The 22,884-nt window shown below is 41.0% G+C and overlaps 1 protein-coding gene across 1 annotated transcript in view; it reads right to left on the bottom strand.

The window, feature by feature from the left end:
• The window catches only part of LOC135090047 (uncharacterized), an 80,325-nt gene that overhangs the window by 16,859 nt on the left and 40,582 nt on the right, over positions 1-22,884 (bottom strand). The window contains exons 9-12 of the mRNA XM_063986283.1: positions 20,497-20,765; positions 17,478-17,637; positions 13,032-13,147; positions 11,984-12,164 (exon numbers count right to left, since the gene is read on the bottom strand). Of these exons, the coding sequence (XP_063842353.1) occupies positions 11,984-12,164; positions 13,032-13,147; positions 17,478-17,637; positions 20,497-20,765 (726 nt within the window). The remainder of the gene's footprint in view (positions 1-11,983; positions 12,165-13,031; positions 13,148-17,477; positions 17,638-20,496; positions 20,766-22,884) is intronic.

Genomic DNA, 22,884 nt, shown 5'->3' with positions numbered 1-22,884 from the left:
AGCCAAATAAAAGTTAAAAAATACTTCAAAATCATCAGTTTCTAAAAGACACAAGACCTAGTATGCGACAGGGCATTTAAATCCCTTTAAATGAATGTAAACAAAAGCCATTTAAACACAGAAAGAATGATGTTATTAATTTCCCATTTTCATAGAAGAAAGCAGACACCTCAAGGGTCAATGCTGTTAAAAACTCAATTTCGAGGTCTAGGTTGAAAAATCAAATATTTTTAATATCCACTCCCCTTAATGCTCATCATTGTTATTATGGCAATGAATGAGGAGGAGAGATGCACTTGAGATGCCAGTAAGTCAATTTGTCCCAGCCCATTTTTCATGCTTGCTGAGAGGCCTTCAGTGCTGCACTACTGCGTCTTGCTGAATGTAAGGACAAAACACACTTGTGTGACTGCTGCACTGGTGCATCACTCAGAATGTGAAGAAAAAACACTGGCAGCACCACACCATTGTATTGTGCCGAATGTGAAAAAACACATGCACTGAACTGCTGCGTCATGCTGAATGTGAGAGCAACACACACTTACACAGTGCTTGGCTACATGCTCACCATTAATACGAATTTTCATTGTTTTCAATACCACAAGCTTTGCAATCCTCAAGTTTAGCACTATCACTTTTGGAAGAAAGCAAGCATGAAATAACTTACAAACATAATAACTCATGAACAACTATCTGGTACCTAACTTTTTCATAAGTTGAGGAGTGTCTGTATTCGGGTTTTGCTTGTGAGTCCAAATTGCAAAAAGTTTGCTTAGTACTATTTAGCAATGGGTAAGAGTTTTGTTTAATGGAACTGGACATACAATCATTGCATTATTAGAAAGATATCTGAACAATTGTAAAAGTGCCAACCAACATACTCTACACTTCTGAGTTTTGTGCTTAGTCCTAAGTTTTTACTATCCCAAGTTTTGTGCATTATCACTCTGAGTTTCGTGCTGCTTTAACAAGGATGGGTCACATTTGCCTACCATTGGTGCCACATGTATACATATAGTAAACCCCACCTGAGTCTGAGCTCTCTCTCTCTCTCTCTCTCTCTCTCTCTCTCTCTCTCTCTCTCTCTCTCTCTCTCTCTCTCTCTCTCTCTCTCTCTCTCTCTCTCTCTCTCTCTCTCTCTCTCTCTCTCTCTCTCTCTCTCTCTCTCTCTCTCTCTCTCTCTCCTCTCTCTCTCTCTCTCTCTCTCTCTCTCTCTCTCTCTCTCTCTCTCTCTCTCTCTCTCTCTCTCTCTCTCTCTCTCTCTCTCTCTCTCTCTCTCTCTCTCTCTCTCTCTCTCGTCACACGACAGCAGCACCATTTGTCAACAAGCTTGCAAGAGAACTCTCTTAATATTGTGCTTTTTCTGGAAGATCCTCAGACCTGTCATTGACAAGCTTAGGCCCAGAGTACCAGTAAGACCTAGAGATTTAGCACATTCTACTGTGGTATATAGGGGTCTGGGCTTAGCCTGTAGATGTCCTAAAATTTGCATGCTGGTCCTGAGTCCCTCTTGGCTGGGCTACTTACTACTGTGCTTGTGCAGTTGAAAGTGTGACATCATGTCATCATGGCAACACTGTTCCTGTCCTGCTCCTGCTGCTGGTGATGTCATTGCTGCTGCTTTCTGTGCTGTGGACCACTCCACCATGGAGTACACAGGCCCAGCAACCCTGGCTCAATTTGAAATGTACCTTGCACTCCATGATGACGAGAATAGTGATGCCCAAGGTGAGAATCAATGGCTGCCTCCAAACCAACATCAAGCTTCACCAGTTGCTGATGCCTCATCATCCACTGTTGCTGCTTCACACCACCCTCATCCTGCCACAACTGCTGCCAACAAGCATCCTATAGACAACTCGTCAGACAGTGGCAGTGACTCACTGATCCCAGCCTCCAAGACTCCAAATACAAAGTGATGACCCTTGAATGCCAGTCAGCTTGCCCACTCTCATTTACAGCACAGAAATCACCACCTGGCACACTGCAAGCAGCTGATGCACTTCCCTGTACTGCATACCCACCACCACCGTTGGTTGTCAGAGCTCAATAAAGCCTTTCAATTAAATCGCTGCCTGGCTGAGGTTAAAATGTCTGCTGTGACATCACGATTCATCTATATCTCCAGGAAGTGAGGACATCATAGAGCATGTCATGAAAGGAAAATTTCTGTCTCTGAAACTCAACTTGCAGGACTCCCCTGAAGCAGAATATCCCAGCTATCTTGTCACATATTATCCTGTTGGTGTAGACCCATCACTGGCCAAGGAACTGCACAGAGTCTATTCTACCCATAGATGCCATGTTACCGGTAAACCCATCAATAGCACTGTGGCCACTTGGAGTCTGCCACACCCTCCCTCCATCCATTGTTGACTTCAGTTTCTTGCCCTGCTTCCCTGCCTGTGAGCTCTGCAGGCTGGAAAAGGATGAGCCAACATGATACAAATGTTGGAGGATTGGTCATATCTCCTACTACTGCTCTGCATCCATGAATTGTGCTTGGTGTGCTGAGGTCCACAACACACACCTGCCCTCACACTGCCTGCCCACTACCACCTCCTCCTATTTCAATATTAACCAATGAGTCACCTATCCTGCCCCCCATTCAATACCACTCACTGGAAATGTCCTCGGTGCCATGAAAAGGGAGTCAATGTGTGGCACAGGTGCACCAAATGCCAAGCTAGGCATGCAGCCCTTCCCACTACTCTGCCAGAGTTGTCACATATTCCTCCTACACCTACTTCACATTACTCAATCTCAGCCTCTGACCATGCCCAAGTTGTTAATCTTCGCAAAAAAATATCCTCACTTCAAAAGTCAACAGCCTGACAGCATGGATTGACTCCCTTGAGTTTCAAATGGATGAAATAACCAACAGATTCACCACCACAGAAGCCAAACTTGATTCCCTCGTTGAAGCTCACTAGACCCTGATCACCAATGTCTCCACACTTACCAAAAGGATGGAAGCCCTTGTTTCTATCAAAGAGAGGCTGACTGAGGAGAGGGTGGCACCTCCCCCTCCTCCCTGTGAAGCACAACGTAATGAGGCATATCCAACTGCCTCTGCCACTCACAGCACCACGTACAGTTCCCATAAAACCCAAGAGTAGAGTTTGGTAGATCAATGGAGCTTCACATTACCTCTTGGAATGTGTGTGGCATAAGGAATGCCACAAGGTTTGCTGCTCTGAAGGCCTATGCATACCAACATCACCTATGCATAGTCTTCATACAGGAAGCCTTTGTTGGTCCTCTGCTAGGTGACAGAGAGGCTCCCCCACTTACTGGATATGTCATATGTTCACCCAATCAGGAATGAGCTTATCAGCTACGTACATGCTTCTGTCACTCATAAAATTATATAAACATCAGCGGTGAGGACATGACATATCAGCTGCTGGAAATAAAATTCAGGAATGCCAAACTTCACCTTTATAATGTGTACTCTGCTCTGGGGATAATAAAACTGGATGACCTGCTGCCTCCATCACTTCAAGGCATGATATACATGGGTGATTTTAATGACCATCACCCTGACCTTGGTAACATCTCTCTTGTCCTGAATTGGAATGGGCTTCATCTTCTCAACTACATCAAGTGCTACAGACTCAGTTGCTGGGATACTGGAGAAGCCACTCACTCACACAGAGGCATGTAGGATTACATAATTACATCTGGTCTTGTGGCAACCCATGTCAAGTGCTCATCCGTCCCTGTGCTGTTCTCAGATCATGTTACCCTCAGCTTACTACTCACTACCATCAACACCACCTGTCATGCACACCCACACTCATGTCATCATTCCCAATAAATACTGTCCCATCTATATACTTGCTTCCTACCTTCAACTTTCACTCTACTCCTCCCTTGTCAGATCAACACATGACTTCTACAGCCAGTACATCACCAGACCAAACATAAAAAAATTGCTCTGGAGAGGGCACCAAGATGTTCAGTGACCATTTGCTTCAGGCTGAAAGGAAGGTAGTGCAGGATGGCCTGGTCTTTCAAAGACAACCAACTCCTGACCACCTTCATCAATACCAGACATCTTGAAATGAATCTGTGGCCCTACAGCAGTGTGTTCAGTGAAATTCATGGCAGTCACTCACTAGCAGCATCAATCACCTTACTAACATAGGCTCCATGTGACACCTCATCAGTAAACTCATCAAGAAGAAAGCCCCTACTGCTCTCCACCATTGCCTGGCAGAATATGCCCAGTCCCTTAGTGATGCCTGGTCTAAACAGTCAAGAACCACCAGCCTCCTTGCACCTGTTCAGGATGCTCTCGCCACTGGAACAGGCTTTCGTTCTCTGTGTTTGATGAGTGCACTGCTGCACACAGATGAGGATGATAATGTTCCAATCACCGAGAACAAACTGTGGTGCACCCTCCTAAAGGCCAAGTTTATAGGTCCAGGGGAGGACGGAATCACATACGCTGTTTTATGCCTTCTCCAGCAGGTCTCTGGAAACCCTCTTCTTCACCTTTACAATCTCTGCTTTTGAAGAGGACACATACCTCAAGCATGGACTTCCAGTATCATTATACCCATCCCCATGCCTGGAGCTGACAAGTTTTGGCCTATTTCCCTTACCTTGTGCTTCAGCAAAGTGTTCAAACACATATTCCTTGCCCATCTAATGTTCTGCCTGCAGCCCAAACTCTAACAGACTTTGTGGTTTCCTGCCACAGCGAGGAATTCATCATTGCCTTCTGGAGCTTTGCTCCTGCCTCTCCCCCACTAGTATTGTTGCATTTATGGATCTTAAGAGTACATTTGATACTGTAAATTGAGAAGTTATCCTTGATCAACTTGTTGAAGGGGCATTTACTGAAGTGGATTCAAGGATACCTTTACATCAAAACTGCTCAAGTCTTTTCAAAGAAGCGTACAGCACACCTAATAGCTATGAAATGAGCACTCCCCAGGGAGGTGTTCTTAATCTTTTTTTTTTTTTTTTTTTTTATGTAGGAAGGATACTGGCCAAGGGCAACAAAAATCTAATAAAAAAAAATGCCCACTGAAATGCCAGTCCCATAAAAGGGTCAAAGCAGTGGTCAAAAACTGGTGGATAAGTGTCTTGAAACCTCCCTCTTGAAGGAATTCAAGTCATAGGAAGGTGGAAATACAGAAGCAGGCAGGGAGTTCCAGAGTTTACCAGAGAAAGGGATGAATGATTGAGAATACTGGTTAATCTATTTCTGTTTAATGTCCTTATGCACCGCTTCCTCTCTCTCCTGCCTAACATCCCTGGAACAACAGTGACCTGTTATGCTGATGATACTTGTATTCATTCATCTTCTCCACAAGATCTCCAGCTCCTCCTTAATGGTTTCTATAATATAGCTACAACTTGTGGCCTTATCATGTCTCTAGAAAAGAGCAGAATATTTTTATATCACATCCCAAGAGCACCTCCAGACTTTACTGTGGGGGGTAAAGTTGTCCCTCACTGCACGCAATATCTCTACCTGAGTGCACTGGTTTGAATAACCCCAGCCACACCTGGATGGAAACAAATCTGTTCCATCGTTCAAGACCTCCTAGACAAACTACAGCAGCACTTTGCCCCCATCAAATGGCTTGCCAACAATGCCACTGGAACTTCCATCCCTTTAGCCAAAAAACATCTACATCCTGTTCTTGTGCTCTGTCATTGACTATCTTTCTCCTGCTTTATGTCAGCTTCCACCATTATCACTTGAGCCTCTAGAAAAATTAAAAAACTGAGTCATGAGATTTATTCTTGGTTGCTCAGCATCCACCAGGATAGGTAACTTGCAGTCAGAACTAAACCTGCTACCACTTGTTGATTGAATTTACACTAATGTCACCTACTTCACCATAAAGTGTCTGCGCTCATCCCACCTTGCACCTCATTACTTCAACGTCATCAGAGAGGCACCAGTCCCAGACACACCAAAACGCTTGATTCAGCCAGGTGGCTGCAATCTCATTAAGAGTGTGTGCTACTCTAATTAGACTCAACACTGATGTCCCTGTTGCAGAAATTGGCCCACATTTACCACCTTGGTGAGTACCTCTACCAGCTGTCTCTTACACTCCGATCTCCCTTCCCCACAGAAACAACTGGCTCTGGAGACTATCGCCAGCATGACTGTCATGGTTTCCTCCGCTCATCAACTCTACATTGACAGGTCTGTGCAGGCAGACGGGAGTGCAGCATGTGCCGTTTTCTCTCCCACCAGTAAAGTGCCAGGAGGTGGCAGTTGGGTCAGCTGCAAACTCCCTAATGCATCCAGTTCTACCTACTATGAGCTCCATGGCCTCCTGGATGCTGTGACTCTCCTCACTCAGAAAAGAATGAACGACGTAGTCATCTGTGACTCCCAATCATCGCTTCACGCTCTCTCCTCTCCACAACCAACAGGCCTCATTGTTGTGAATAGGATACTTCATCAGCTAGCTATAGCCTGTGATGGTTCCCTCGTGATAGCTTTCCCATGGATACCCTCCCATGTTGGACTTGTGGCCAATGTCACAGTGGATAGAATAGCTAAGGTTGCTTGTGCCCTGAATGTTCCTGAGGTGCTTGCCATACCCTCTCTTCAGGGTTATAGATGGTTACTATACTCTGCCTCGCATGCCTTAGTAATGCAATGTAGAAATGCTGAACAAGGAGATAGTGTTACCATAAGACAATATGAAAATTTTGTTCACTGCACCCACAAATACCATCACCATGGACTCATGGTGTGGAAACACATGGGGAATGCTAGACTCAGAATGGAGTACCAGCCATTGTGGCAGGTATCTCAGGCAGTGGATGTACCTCATCACCCCTCATGCAGACTGCAGCCTTCTGGCAGCCACTACTGTTTAGAATGTCCCATTGTTAGACACCTGCTGCCATAGAGCCAAGATTTGATTACACTTTGCAAACATTTATTAAAGGAAGATATTCTTGATGAAATTCTTGTACAATATCCACACTTTGGTGGATACTAAATATGTACTGTTTCTTTATTTCTGTGTGTGTGTGTGTGTGTGTGTGTGTGTGTGTGTGTTAGCAGATGGATACCTGTTGTCTCCTGTGTGTGTGTGTGTGTGTGTGTGTGTGTGTGTGTGTGTGTGTGTGTGTGTGTGTGTGTGTGTGTGTGTGTGTGTGTGTGTGTGTGTGTGTGTGTGTGTGTGTTAGCAGATGGATACCTACTACGAAGTTGAGCTTTTTTTTTGTAGCTCTGAGGTGCTTCAGGCAGTGTAGCCTTATACAGTTGTAGGACTCATTTGGATTCTTTGCGAGTCCCTGCACATATCTTTTTATCATTTCAGCTGATGTAAGCCGAGTATACATTCTCTTCACTAATTCAAGCTGCTCAGGTGGGAGGGAGAATATCTTTATCTATCAATGGCTTGGTGGTGTTTCACTTTTTACTACTGCAGTCTGGAAATTCAAATGAGTGTGTGAGAAACCTATTCTGCTTTTTAGCACTTGAACGAGCTAAAGCACAAGCCTGCTGATGTTGGTGATAATGCATTGCATCTGTTTCTCGCGGATTTTCATCTTTCCAGTGGCATGCTCTTGCCTTGACAAAGGCCTCCTTCCTCTTCTTAAATAAGGCACTTGTTCTTGGCATGATGAAGCCAAGTGTAAGTGTTCTGAAGCAAGAATAACGAAAAGTGTGATAGAGCAAGGCACTACACCCTACTCTCACTTGGAAATCCTCAAGGCCACTGGTACTGGTAGGCGTAGGCCTGGCCTTGAGGCAGTGAGGGGACGCCAGCAGCTGTTCAGATAGACGCCGTGTTTCACAAAAAAGAAAAATATTAAAAGAGTGAAACTTTAAATGCTGCCAGGAAGCACATGTCCCTTTAAATAACCCCTAGAGGCTTTAAAAATGGTGCAGAACACTAAAACTTTATCTCTGAAATATTTCCAGAACATTGGTTGATTTTTTTTGAGCAAATATCTCATTTCATCATTTTTGAAAATGGGTCAAAAAGGCTGATATACCCCTTTGACACTATTTTGTCAATGTTTATCATGAAACCCTATCTCATGTATCCACTAGGCTATAGTATATTTCATAAATTTTGTACTTGTCTGTCGCCTAGTGTTCATAAAGGAAAAGGGAAGGGAAATAACTGGAGAGAGTACATGGGGGCAAGGAAATGGAGGAAGGGTGAAGAAAGAGGATGGGAGGAAAGGGAGAAAGTAGAAAGAATAAATAGAAACAGCAAGGGGTAAGGAGTGAAGAATTAAAGGGAGAGAGGGAGTATTGAGAAATAATTATTCTCTTTTCCTGTCCTCTTACTCCTTTTTGTTTCTCTTCCATCCATTTCCTTTATATTTATGCTCCTTCCATCCATTTTTATCCTCATTCAGTCTCATTCTATCTAGCAATCCTCAGGATTGCCAATTGATATAAAATTATGCAACTACAAACAAGAAATAGCATAGAGGAAAAGTAACAAAGTGCTCTTAGTAGGCAACTTCAATGTAGGAGAGACACTGACCAAGGGAAAAAAACACTGAGATGCCAGTCCCAGAATAGGGCCCAAAGTGGTAATCAAAAATTGAAGGATAAGTGTCTTGAAACATCCCTCTTGAAGGAGTTCAGGTCATAGGATGGTGGAAATGCAGAAGCAGGCAGGGAATTCCAGAGTTTACCAGAGAAAGGGATGAAGGATTGAAAATACTAGCTAACTCTTGCATTAGAGAGATGGACAGGATAGGGGTGAGAGAAAGAAGAAAAGAATTAACTGGAAGGAGATGGAAGTAAAAAAAAAATTCAGGTCATGGAGTAAATAACTTATACATAACATGAAGGTGAATACAATAAAACAGTGGATGAGCAAACCTACAAGATGCAGAATCAGCACAGCTGGACTTAGTGTTTACAAAAACCCCCAAGAGAAGACCGAGTATACATTGTCTAGTATACATTGTCTGAGTCCAGTGGGATAAAGCAATCATGTGACAGTAGAAATAGTACTACAGAAGGAAAGTGTTGCACAGGAAAGAACAATGCAGAAATGGGAGACAGAACTATGTAAAGGAAAACTTTGCAAAACTTAATAAATTTTATGGAAAAATTAACTGTAAAGAGTTAATTGAAGGTAAAGTAGTGCAAGAAAAACATGAGATGTTTTTGAGCAAGTAGAGAGGGGGTACAACAGTTTGTGCCAAGTTATAAAGTGAAAATTGGAAAACATAAATGATATAATGCCAGGTGTGTATAAACAAAAAAGGAAAAGGGCAGGACATGGAAGAAAATTATGAGACAACTGAATGGAAATACTGGAGAAGAGTACAGAAAGGTAAGGAATGAAAATGGTATAATAAGAAGAGAAGAAGAAAGAAATTTTGAAAATGACATAGTACAAAAATGCAAGGAAGAGCCCTAACTTTTCTACAGATATGTAAATGTAAAACAGACGGTTGAACAGACTTGGCATGGTTCCAGGCAGAAATATAAAGTGCATGAGATTCTGGTGATGGAAGGCTTAAGTACCTTTTGTGGGCCACCTCTCTATCATGTATAGCACGAGAACAAGCTGTGTTAAACCAAGGTTTAGGTTTAGGACGAGAAAAAGAGTGAGGAATGTATGCCTCCATGCCAGATACTATCACCTCTGTTATGCGCTCAGCACACAAAGACGGGTCTCTGACACAGAAGCAGTAGTCATTCCAAGGAAAATCAGCAAAATACCTCCTCAGGTCCCCCCAACTAGCAGAGGCAAAACGCCAGAGGCACCTTTGCTTAGGGGGATCCTGAAGAGGGACTGGAGCGATAGGACAAGATACAGATATGATATTGTGATCAGAGGAGCCCAACAGAGAAGAAAGGGTGACAGCATAAGCAGAAGTATTAGAGGTCAGGAAAAGGTCAAGAATGTTGGGCGTATCTCCAAGACGGTCAGGAATACGAGTAGGGTGTTGCACCAATTGCTCTAGGTCATGGAGGATAGCAAAGTTGAAAGATAGTTCACCAGGATGGTCAGTGAACTGGAAACTTCACATCTTATCTCTAGCTAAAACAGCTTCTATGAAGTTAGACGTTCTAAGACATCACCAGTTTTTCTCATCCCCCCAAACAACTGCTAACTCTGTACAAGAGCCTTATCCATCCATATATGGAGTATGCTTCACATGTCTGGGGGGGTTCCACTCATACCGCTCTTCTAGACAGGGTGGAATCAAAAGCTTTTTGTCTCATCAACTCCTCTCCTCTATCTGAGTGTCTTCAGCCTCTCTCTCATCACTGTAAATGTTGCATCTCTAGCTATCTCTACTGCTATTTTCATGCTAACTGCTCTTCTGATCTTTCTAACTGCATACCTCCCTTCCTCCCGTGGCCTTGCTGCACAAGCCTTTCTTCTTTCTCTCATCCGTATTTTGTCCACCTCTCTAATGCAAGAGTTAACCAGTATTTTCAATCATTCATCCCTTTTTCTGGTAAACTCTGGAACTCCTTCCTTCTTCTGTATTTCCACCTTCCTATGACACTTATCCTTCAATTTTTTACTACTGCTTCAGACCCTGTTTGTGGACTGGCATTTCAGTGGGTTTTTTTTTAATTGGATTTTTGTTGCCCTTGGCCAGTGTCCCTCCTACCTTAAAAATAAGTGTCACTAACAAGTATTGTAAGGAAGCTTTGTGAAATGGTAATTAATGATAGATGGGGGCAATATTTAGAAGATGAAAAGATAATTACAGAAAAGCAATTTGGATTCAGGAAAGAGAGATCCTGTATCACAAATCTACTGAGCTTTTATATGAGAGTAATAGATGGAGTGCAAGAGAAGGATGGATGGGTTGATGCGGTATACCTGGATATCAAAAAAGCATTTGATAAAGTTCCCCACTGGTCTTATGTGGGAGTCAGAGAATGAAGGAGAACTAAAAGGATCAATATTGAGATGGATGGAGGATTATTTACAAGGGAAGGAAATGAGAACAGTAATCAGAGACACTAATTCAAGTTGGCATGAAGTGACAAGTGGTTTATCACAAGGATCTGTGTTGGCACGTACTAAGTGGTGTATCGCAAGGATCTGTGTTGGCACGTATTATGTTTCAAATATATGTAAATGATATGACAGAGGATCTAAATAGTTAAATGAACCTTCTGATGCAAAAGTAATGAAAATAATAAAGGATGAAAATTATTGCAAGGAGTTACAGAAGGATATTGACAAGATGCATGCATGAAGCCAAAGATGGAAACTAGAATTTAATGCAAGAAAATGCCATTCTGGAAATAGGAAAAAAGTAAAAAGGGATCTTCATGGAATTACAAAACGGGAGGAGAAATAATGAAAAGTAATGAAGAAAAGATTTGGAAGTAATGATCCAGGACACACTATCACCTGAAAGGCACATAAAATAAATAAATAAATAAATAAATTAATTAATTAATTAATTAATTAATTAAATAAATAAATAAATAAATAAATAAATAAACACAAAAATTCACACACACACACACACACACACTGCCTGCTTCTGTATTTCCACCTTTCTATGACTTAAATTCCTTCAAGAAGGAGGTTTCAAGACACTTGTTCTTCAATTTTTTGCTACCATTTTAGACCCTGTTCTGGGACCGGCATCTCAGTGGGCTTTTTTATTGGATTTTTTTGTTGCCCTTGGCTCCCTCCTACATTAAACACACACACACACACACACACACACACACACATGCAAGCACACTATATTTTGAGATAAGGTAGTAAAATGGGGAAACATAAAAGTCATCTTTTTCATGAGCAGGAATGAATAAGTGCCTATCAGTGTTTTCGATACCTCAAGTTTAGTACTATAACTTGGGAAGAAAGCAAGTGCAAAACTCAGGAAGGGAGTGTAATTAATCAAAATCTAATTCTTTCACTCCCTCCCTTACACACCTTACTCTCCCTTTTTTTTCTGTCTCCCTCACCCACATTACTCCTTCAACCATGTCCTGAATGTGGTGTTAAGTAACAAGATACAAACACCTCACCTCCATCTTCCGGACTGTGCCTCCAAGTCGAGCAATCAAGGTCTCCACTTTTTCCTCAAAGTCTACAGGTAAAGCTGCTGATGCCATATGAGAGTGTGAGCTCAACATCCTGGTGGGAGACCCAGACACACTGTCTATTCCTGAAGGACTTTCTTCTGTGGCAGCAACAAGAGCTTCCAGACTGAAAATGTAATGGATATAGGTTACAGACAACAGCCATCTACAGCAATACTGTTCATCCCTCAATCATTATACTGATAAGAAAACTTTTTTTTTCACATGAACAGGAGACAGGCCACATGCCATAAAAAAAAAGCCACATGCCATAAAAAAAAAAAAAAAAAAAAAAAAAAAACTCTCTCTCTCTCTCTCTCTCTCTCTGTGTATTAAGAATGAACACCACCTCTGCTGCACCATAACAAACCTATCCATTTTCTTACACCTGACCCAATCACACCAGTTACAAGACAACCTTCCATACAAGCCCTCCAGGATATATTCCTATTCATGCATTCATGATTGCTCTCTGTTCAGTCCAATCATACAAAAACCACTTACTTTTCTCATGTACATTCCTATTTCAATGAATGTTCTCACCATCTCTCCATCCTTCCATCCCTTTTGAGATTTTCCTCTTAACATTATACCTCTCATATCCAATTCAGTTACTCTCTTTCCTTGTACTGCTTGATCAGCCAAGCCTCTCATTAGTTCTCCTATTTCAGTCTACTCACATATTGCTCAATCACTTCATCTCTTCTGGATCCATATTCTTTAAACTAGCAATGAAGGGAATTACAATGATGGGAGAAAAAAATCATGAAACCTTCCAAAACTCAGAATCTAAGTATCTCTTGCGATCAATGCCATCATGGCATACACCTTGCAGTGTACAGGCAATTTCTACAGGACAATATTCACATAAAGCTGAAAAGCTGCACAAAATCACCATAAGAATACATCCTGCCCATGAGAAACAACTAGGTCTGCATGTATCTTTTACAATATAACAAAAATGGAGGTAATGAAAATGTCAATAAAATCATACCATTCTTTAGAAAGACTGCCATCAGAGATAATGCTCCAAGCCCTGGTAACATATTCTGTCAATCCTGACTGCCCGCCCCACATCAGATGGCTCATCACCACTGGCAGTCCCATCATCTGTTGGACAGAACAAGGTTAAAGGAAGACTCCAATTGTCACTTACCTACAGCATAAGGTAGCTGTGAGTACTATACATAGATTCACCTGTAATGCTGAGGAAAGTAATGCAAAGTAAAAAAGTTTCCATCCAAAGGATATATCTGATTTCATTGCTACAACTTCCTGAGTGGCTCAGCTTAAAGCCAATCTTCACACCAAAGATTGGTATTGCATCATTATGGGGATATGTACAGCTGATGCATAATGCCTAAAGGCTTGAGGGGAACCTCAGGCTATTTGTGACCCAGTCCCACTAAACTTACCTTATCAAGATATTTGTGGGGAGGAACATGACTGGTACATGGGATACAAGGCAAGTGTGACCAGTACACAGGGAACAAAGCACAGGGTGCAGGATAAATGTGACCAATTCATAGGCTACAGGATACATAGACATTGAGATTATCACCCAACACCATGGGACCTAAATTAGTCACTGGAGGTAAAAAAAAGAGAGAAAGTATATCATTCAAGTGCTCACTGAACCTGCAAAAATTCTCTTTCACTCTCTCCCTCCACAACCTTGCTGCACAAGACCTGCTTATATTCATTCCAATTCTGTTCATCCTGTTGACACAAAACTTAACCAGCATCCTCATTATGTCAGTTAGTGTCATTTTATTTGTATCAGCTTATCTGTGGCTGGCTTTATGGGTTGCCTTGAAGCACTGCTGTAGGTTGCTCACTGAACCATGTGGGTTGGGATGTAGTCTGCATCTCATTGGGCTGTCACTGTAAGGGGCTTGAAGTAAAGTCCAGGAGACAGACAAACACTATATTGTTCTTATGCCACCTACAAGGGACACAGTAATCCTAGCTCTCTCTCTAGCATGTGTGTGTCCTGTTGTACAGTCTATGTGCAACTGGTGCCTTGTGGGTATGAGTGTAGTTGCTAGACATAGTTAGTATGTATGTGTAGGATATGTGCATTGTGTTAGGTGTTGTCTGTGTCTGTCCCACCTAACTAAATGATACTCCTATACCTCCCTCCCCCCCCACCAAGTTCATAGAAAAGTCTTGAACACACGACTGGAGATGTGTGGCCAGGAGTGGTGCATGTTGAGGAGGGAGACAACTTGGGAGATGGGGCATCACTGTCACATGCATCCTTACGTGTCGCACACAAACATGTCACCTCAGATATCGGCTGAAGGAACTTGGCAGGGATTAATGCCAGGTCCCTGCAAGCCTTGTGTGACAGTAATGGGACTGATGTATCCTCATGGACATCTATCCAAGTCATTGTTTTCTTTGCCTTCATTTGTAGCTCGGTCCTGAAGAATCCAAGTGCAGGTTTCAAAATTGAGCCATCTGTGGTATATATCTTGGGGCATCAGGTGGTGGCTTTAGGTCACTATGTCATTAAGGTATTGAAGGCCAATGATGATCTTGTCCACACCTGTATCAGGTAGCATTGTGAGGTTGTGCGTCCCTTTGTAGTGGATGAAAGTGACAACAACGGGGGAGATGTTGCAGAGGGGGTGCAGGAAGTGGATTGAATGTGCCTCACCCCAGTTCCCTTGTGGTTTTGATATGTGGGGCCAGTTGACTTGTGTGCCTTATTGGCCTGTGCTGAGTTGCTCCCTGTGTCCTTGGACTTAAGACAGTGCTGGACATAGTGTTCCTTTTTAACACAGAGGTGACATTCAACACTGGGCACTATGGTGTTTTGCTCCAGTGTCCCTTTTTACTGCGGTTGCAACATGTAGTATTTGTGGCGGGGCACCCAGTCTTGTCATGGGACCATTTGCAGCTGTCACATTTGTCCTTGGGTAGTGCCAGTGACCTCGGTGGCCTGTTCACCATTTTCTTCTCTTGCTTGTATTGCAACATGATGTAGGCAGACTTTGCTGGAGAGACTATGGCACGTGTCATTTACCGAGTTGCGTCAAATGTGTACCATTGTTATACTGTTTCAACGAAGGCCTGGGTGGTGATAGTACTGATCAACTGTTTGATGAGTATTTGATCTTGCATGCCCAGCAGCAATACCTGCTTCAGTTGTGTCTCCTCATATTGTGTGTTAGCACCCTTGCATTTATCAACTGCTTCTGTGAAGCTCTTAACTCTGACAAAAAGTTGTTGAAACTCTCCCACTCCTTGTTTGCAACTGAACAAGTCTCTATGCCATAGTGTCTCATTAGTTTTGGCTTTAACATTATTCAAGTACATCCAACACCTGCTCAACTGGCAGTATTTTATTAGGAAACACCCATAAGTGGTACTGTAAAATATGTAGCATCTTAGGTGTGAGGCACATCTGTAGTTGAATGTGTTGTTCGAAGAGGTCAAGAGATGCTAGATTGGTGAAGGTGGCATAATCCTTCCACTGTCTTCTCCACACCTTATAGCCTGGAAAGGTAACATCAGGCTGAAGGGGAGTGGTGGGGTGGATGCCTGCCTTTGTAAGGTTGGTTGACCTACACAAGGGGAGTCAGCCTGAGGTAGAACCAGGTGAGGTAAAGCTGGGAGATGTGGGTGGTGAAGCCATGTTCAGCTGGTGATTCTTTATAGTTGCCAACAACTGCTGGAATTCCTCCCTCTGTTGTGTCTCTTGCCGTTCATCTTTCTGCCATCTATGTTCCTCCTTATGTCAGTGTTGATCCTCTTTCTAATGTCTTTCTGCTTCCTCCTGGCACTGCTCAGCTGCCTCCTGGCAATGGTTTTCATCCATGAATTTCAGGAGCTGCATTATGCCATTGTTGCCTCAGAGTGGGTCTGCTGTTATGTTTTTCACTTTGGCATACGCTATGGCACTGCAGGTGTCGGGTCGATCAATTTCTCGAACCCTCACTGCTGCAATCGTAGCATGATCAATAGTGATATGACTACAGGTCATGTCGTGGAAAGTAAGTGTGTGAGTGTTGTAGCAAGTGGTAATGTTGTGGTGGTGCCAGCTGCTCACCCGCAGGTAATGGTGTGATAACTGCTGTTCCCATCAGCAGACATGAGTCAGTATGTCACTAACACTGGTAGAGAATGGGGGTGTACAGCATTTGCTCTGCTTTCTCTCACTTGTAAAGAGGACTATGCCATTTTGGGTAGCATAGTAGCACAATGTGTTTGACCTATCCAGCACCAACAAACACCACAGCACTGCACTCCAGACACTGTATTACTGCACATGGGTTACTGCACTATGCCACTAACACTTGGAGCACTGTACACAGTAGATATTGTCCATGCTGGAGTCACAGACTAATCATGGACAAAGCAAAACACTGAAAGATGGCAGTCCAAGCTGGCTTCACTCACTGTGCCACGTAGGTTGCTCACTGAGCTATGTAGTCCACGTCTCACAGGCTGTCACCGTAAGCGGGTTAAAGTAAAGTCCAGGTGACAGACAAACACTATGTTGTTCTTATGCAGACTCTTTGGCATGTAACTCTCAATTCCTTTGTTATATATCTCAAGCAAATTATTCCATTTTCTTCCACTCCCTTTGCTTCATCAAATTTACTCCAGTCAGTCTCCTCAAAGTATTTCCTTAATTCTATGTGTGTGTCTGTGTAACCAGTGCTGAGCAGGGATTTTTCCTTTTAATTTTTTATTTGTCTGTTATTTCATGCTAGCTATGACTTCAGAAGAAGGAAATGAAAACTGTGACACAAAATGCAAACATAACACAATAACAATAAAAGAAAAATGGAAGTGTTGCAAAAGTTGGACTGTGGTGTTTCTGTCTGCCACCAGTGTGAAGGTTGTGGCACAAAATCATCAGCGGTATAAAGAAGCAGGAAAAATTGGAGCAGTTCTCTGCTGACAGTGATTCAAAGAAACAGATGTGCATATAAAAATAAAAGATAGAAAGAGCACAGATTATGATCAAGTAATGACACAGTAGTTTCAACAACAAAGCAGTGATGATGTGAACACATCTGGCATGATGATGAAGGAACAAGTTAAGGTGTTTCTTTGAAAGTTTGGTTTAGAACATCAGTGTTAGTATACTGAAATGTGGACAAAGAGATTCAAGAAGCACCACAACATTTTAAAGCTTAAGGTTTGTGGTGAAAAATGACTAACAAACAAGGAAGGAGCAGAATACATTGACAAGTTCATCAGATTAAATTTACATTTAGTAAATTTAGTAAACCTTCATTTGATTTGAAAGCATTCTTTGGCACACCAGGCATACTATTCATCTTTTTTGACACACTGGAAAACAGCAAATCCATGATAACTCTAGAACCAAGGATGCCAAAGCACTGATAGTTGATTTGTACCAAAGTTATAATTTTCTTCCCAATTCCTAGCCACATAAAAGTTAATACACATAATACTGTACCTTCCTGTACTCTGCCAAGTGTTCTGACTTGATGGCACCAAGACCTTTCATCACTGCCAGGATAAGGATTACAGCTTTAGATACTGTTTTCCTCAAGGTCATCTTAAGGTCACATCTAGAATTAAACCCTTCAGCCAGACAGGAAGCCATTCCATGTTTGCTGCAAAAGAGATTTTTTATTGTATGCATAAACTGTGAATAATAAAAAAATATTCATTTTTGTTGTCAAATGTTTGGCACATAGGATATTTAATTTCACAGTAACAGCAAAACAAAAATCCCTTTCTTTCAAGAAAATTTAATCAATACATGATAATCATGTCAGGTCAGACATAACTAGATTTTCTGACATTTTGAGGTCTCTATTCTTTGTATCTGTATATCAGGCTGATATTGTAAAGGTTAGATAGCCAGGACAAGATATCTATGTGTATACATACATGTATATTCAAACTTACAATAATTCCTTCATGTCTTAGGCCTCGGGAGGATAAAACATCCAGTTGTTATCAACCACAAATTACAGTTATGTCATACAATGAGGGGATCTCTCCACTTCTTTCTCTTCTTAAACACACTAATCCCACTAATATTGATACAGACTATTCAAGCTAACTTTCCCCACACTTAAGACAATGCACTTCTCTGCCTTTACCCATTATTCTTCTTACAAGGGACTCACTGCCTGCTGCCAAGGTTCGTGAATGGCTCTTCCTAAAAGGACACAGACCATCAAATTGTAAGATCAAAGGATGAAAGGACATATTTATATAGTATCACCAAAGTCACCCAATGGACTTGTATCCCTGGACAATATTCAATCACCCAGTCAATCAGCACCATACTGCTCATGAAGTATACTGCTAGCAATCATACTAATTACTCAAGAGACACAGTGCCACTCTTTAAATATTCAACAGCACATTTATGGAAACTTGCAGCTTTCTCCTGCTTTCATGCCCTTCATTGCCCCCATTGTGCTCATTTGTTGAACTTAAGACACTAATTTAAGAATGATATGGATATGGTACAAGGATATACACTATCTTGTGGTTAGTGATGTTTCAACTTAACTATATGCCTTAAAAAATTACCATGAACAGGCAGTCGGTTATATATCTATCCACCTCTCTTGACTTCTCACTCCTGGAGGTATCCTCCAAAGGGATGGCCAGGGCTTTATGCAAATATTCTTTTGCTTGCTAGTTCAAACATTTGGCTTCTATTTCCACCTCTTTCACACATGTACTCTTTATACTATCCTTCCATCATCCAAGTGGCCTTACTCTTCAATTAACACTTTCAACTATGTTCACAATTTCTTTATAACCTTCTCACTCTTCATCCTCTCAGTATGGTCCTTTCATCTTTGGTGTGTTCCTTTACACCCATTCCGTACCCCATCAAAGGCTCCTGAGAAAGGTTAGGGCACACAGGATAGATGGGAAGGTGTTAGGCTGGATAGGGTCATGGCTTAGTGACAGGCGACAAAGAGTTGTAACAAACGGCTCGAAATCTGAGTGGGGTCATGTAATTAGTGGGGTGCCACAGGGATCAGTATTAGGGCCATTGTTATTTCTAATATATATCAATGACTTGGACAGTGGAATTAGTAGTGATGTTAGCAAATTTACAGATGACACAAAGATAGGTAGATTAATTAGGTCAGAATCGGATGCCATTGCCTTGCAGGCAGACTTAGATAGAATGAATGAATGGACGGATAGATGGCAAATGCAATTTAATATCAATAAATGCAAAGTACTTAGCGTAGGTAGAGGAAACCCACACAGTAGGTACACATTAAACAACCAAACTCTGGTAGGTACAGGGTACGAGAAAGATTTAGGAGTTATAGTTAGCTCTGAACTCCGTCTAGGGAAACAATACATAGAAGCCAGAAACAGGGTAAATAGGGTACTAGGATTCATTTTTAGGAGTGTTAAAAATAGAAGGCCGGAAGTAATATTAAAGTTATACTTGGCGCTGGTCAGTTCTGGTCCCCACATTACAGGAAAGATATAAGTCTATTAGAATCATATGGAGGAGAATGACTAAAAGGATACAGGGGATGAGGAGTATTCCTTACGAGATGAGATTGAAGTTGTTAAATTTACATTATTTAGAAAGACATAGGTTAAGAGGGGACCTGATAGAAGTCTTTAAGTGGTAAAAGGGTTATAACAAGGGGGATATAGGCAAAATTCTTAGGATCGGCAACCAGGGTAGAACAAGAAATAACGGGTTCAAGCATAAAAAATTTAGGTTTAGGAAGGAGATAGAAAAAAATTGGTTCTCAAATAGAGTGGTAGATGAGTGGAACGGACTCAGTAATCATGTTGTTAGTGCTAGGACACTAGAGAGCTTTAAGAGATTAGACAGGTTTATGGATGGGGATAATAGAGGGAAATAGGTAGGTATATTTCATACAGGGACTGCCACGTGTAAGCCTGGTCACTCCTTGCAGCTTCCCTTATTTCTTATGTTCATTCCACTACTTCACAATTCACATCCCTTGCACCAGCTCTTCTACCACATCCCTCACACAACACACTCATTGCTCTCACCCTCCCATCTTGTCACTCCATCTGCCCGTCTCAGACAACTTATTGTCCTATTAAATATATAGATCTCTGATCCACAAATAAATGTTGGTAGAAGAATACTATTCCTTAAACTCTCCCTTACATCCATATACACATTTCTCCATTTCATGACTCTTGCAAATGATCCTTTGACACAACTTTCTTTCACAACCTTCTCTCATATCTCTACATCCATTTCACTATGTTTACCTAGCCCTGTTCCCAGATACTTAAACTCATTAACCTCTATTCTCTCTGCTCCCACAACCAGCTCACACCTGTCTACAACTACCACACTCACTCAATAAGATATCTTTAATACAATGCAAGTTCCATACTATAACACTCAAGCTAGCATTGGAATCAGTGGGTTTTAATTCAAACCAATGGTAACAGTCTTACATAAGAAGCACACCAAAAAAGGGAGAACTGACCTGCTACTTATGGAGTCATATCCTGAAGACTCTGGAGAGGACCTCCCACTAGATGCTACATCATCTTGACCATCATTCAGGCAGTGGGAATGAAGCATTAACGTTCTCTTAAGCAAGTTAGAAAATAAGCTTGGTTCAAGTTTCCAAGCCAGCTTAAGTTGCACAGCTTCGTTAGAAGTGGAAATATGATCCACTAAACCCAAGATGATAATAATGTGCTGTAACTCAGTAGGTGTCATGTCAGAATCTTCCCTGGATGTCAGGCTCATCTGGAGAGCAAAACCAAAAATAAAATTTGAGTGCAAATGGCATATATATATATATATATATATATATATATATATATATATATATATATATATATATATATATATATATATATATATATATATATATATATATATATATATAAATAAATAAATAAATAAATAAATAAATAAATATATATATATATATATATATATATATATATATATATATATATATATATATATATATATATATATATATATATGTATATATATATAAAATGTTCTGGTGTTGTTCCTATTAAGTAAAAATTCTATATTATAATTATTTTTATGTACACAGTACCATAGTAATGTATTTAGCACATGCATTTTGTGAAACCTAGTGTGAGCCATCCTCTACAGAATTAAAAATTTTAAGAACCCCATCTGATCTGTGCTTTGAGCTTATGATTATCATATTAAAAAGAATAAATAGATAATTATATAAAATTAAATACAATGAAAATAAAGAAATAAAAAAATAAAAATCTGAGAAATGAAACATTTTACCTCAGTTTAAACCAAGTGCATTCAGGTGAACGCAAAAGCATAGAGGCATTAACCTCTTGGCCTATGTATGTTTAAATTATACAAATTTGGAATAACACAAGTCTGAATAAAAAAAAAAAATTGACTTACATGAATAATGTGGTTACTGGCATTCATGTTCAGTCTTACTTCATTACTATACATGCAAAAAAATTACTTGTGAAGCTTGCGAAGGGTGCTATAAAATATACTGACATTAGGAGAAAATTTTGAAGATTTGGCTAAAGGGATATGGTGTAAGAGCTGCTAAGAAAGTTTTAATCTAAGAGTAAAGGGAAATTATTAATATTGGATCCATATGGATGGGTGGACTAGCCATTAGGTTAACTGCAATCTAAAATAACACCAGCATTACTTTAAGGATATATTTGTAATTAAAGAGTTGATATTGATACTTTAGTTATGTGAAAATAATAAGAAACTTACTCAATATAAGAACATAAGAAATAAGGGAAGCTGCAAGAAGCGACCAGGCTTACACGTGGCAGTCCCTGTATGAAACACACCTACCTATTTCCATCTGCTATCCCCATCCATAAACTTGTCTAATCTTCTCTTAAAGCTCTCTAGTGTCCTAGCACTAACTACATGATTACTGAGTCCATTCCACTCATCTACCACTCTATTTGAGAACCAATTTTTTCCTATCTCCTTCCTAAACCTAAATTTTTCAAGCTTGAACCCGTTATTTCTTGTTCTACCCTGGTTGCTGATCCTAAGAATTTTGCTTACATCTCCCTTGTTATAACCCTTATACCACTTAAAGACTTCTATCAGGTCCTCTCTTAACCTACGTCTCTCTAAAGAATGTAAATTTAACAGCTTCAACCTCGCCTCGTAAGGAATACTCCTCATCCCCTGTATCCTTTTAGTCATTCTCCTCTGTACTGATTCTAATAGACCTATATCTTTCCTGTAATGTGGGGACCAGAACTGCACCGCGTAGTCTAGATGAGGTCTGACCAGCGCCAAGTATAACTTTAATATTACTTCCGGCCTTCTACTTTTAACACTCCTAAAAATGAATCCTAGTACCCTATTTGCCTTGTTTCTGGCTTCTATGCATTGTTTCCCTAGACGGAGTTCAGAGCTAACTACAACTCCTAAATCTTTCTCGTACCCTGTACCTACCAGAGTTTGGTTGTCTAATGTGTACCTATTGTGTGGGTTTCCTCTACCTATGCTAAGCACTTTGCATTTATTGATATTGAATTGCATTTGCCATCTATCCGTCCATTCATTCATTCTATCTAAGTCTGCCTGCAAGGCGATGGCATCCGATTCTGACCTAATTAATCTACCTATCTTTGTGTCATCCGCAAATTTACTAACATCACTACTAATTCCACTATCCAAGTCATTGATATACATTAGAAATAACAATGGCCTTAATACTGATCCCTGTGGCACCCCACTAATTACATGACCCCACTCGGATTTCGAGCTGTTTATTACCACTCTCTGTCGCCTGTCACTAAGCCATGACCCTATCCAGCCTAACACCTTCCCATCTATCCCGTGTGCCCTAACCTTTCTCAGGAGCCTTTGA

The sequence above is a fragment of the Scylla paramamosain genome, chromosome 34 (assembly GCF_035594125.1).
Source record: "Scylla paramamosain isolate STU-SP2022 chromosome 34, ASM3559412v1, whole genome shotgun sequence".
In the NCBI taxonomy this organism is placed as follows: domain Eukaryota; kingdom Metazoa; phylum Arthropoda; class Malacostraca; order Decapoda; family Portunidae; genus Scylla; species Scylla paramamosain.
This window is presented reverse-complemented; position numbering and strand designations above follow the sequence as displayed.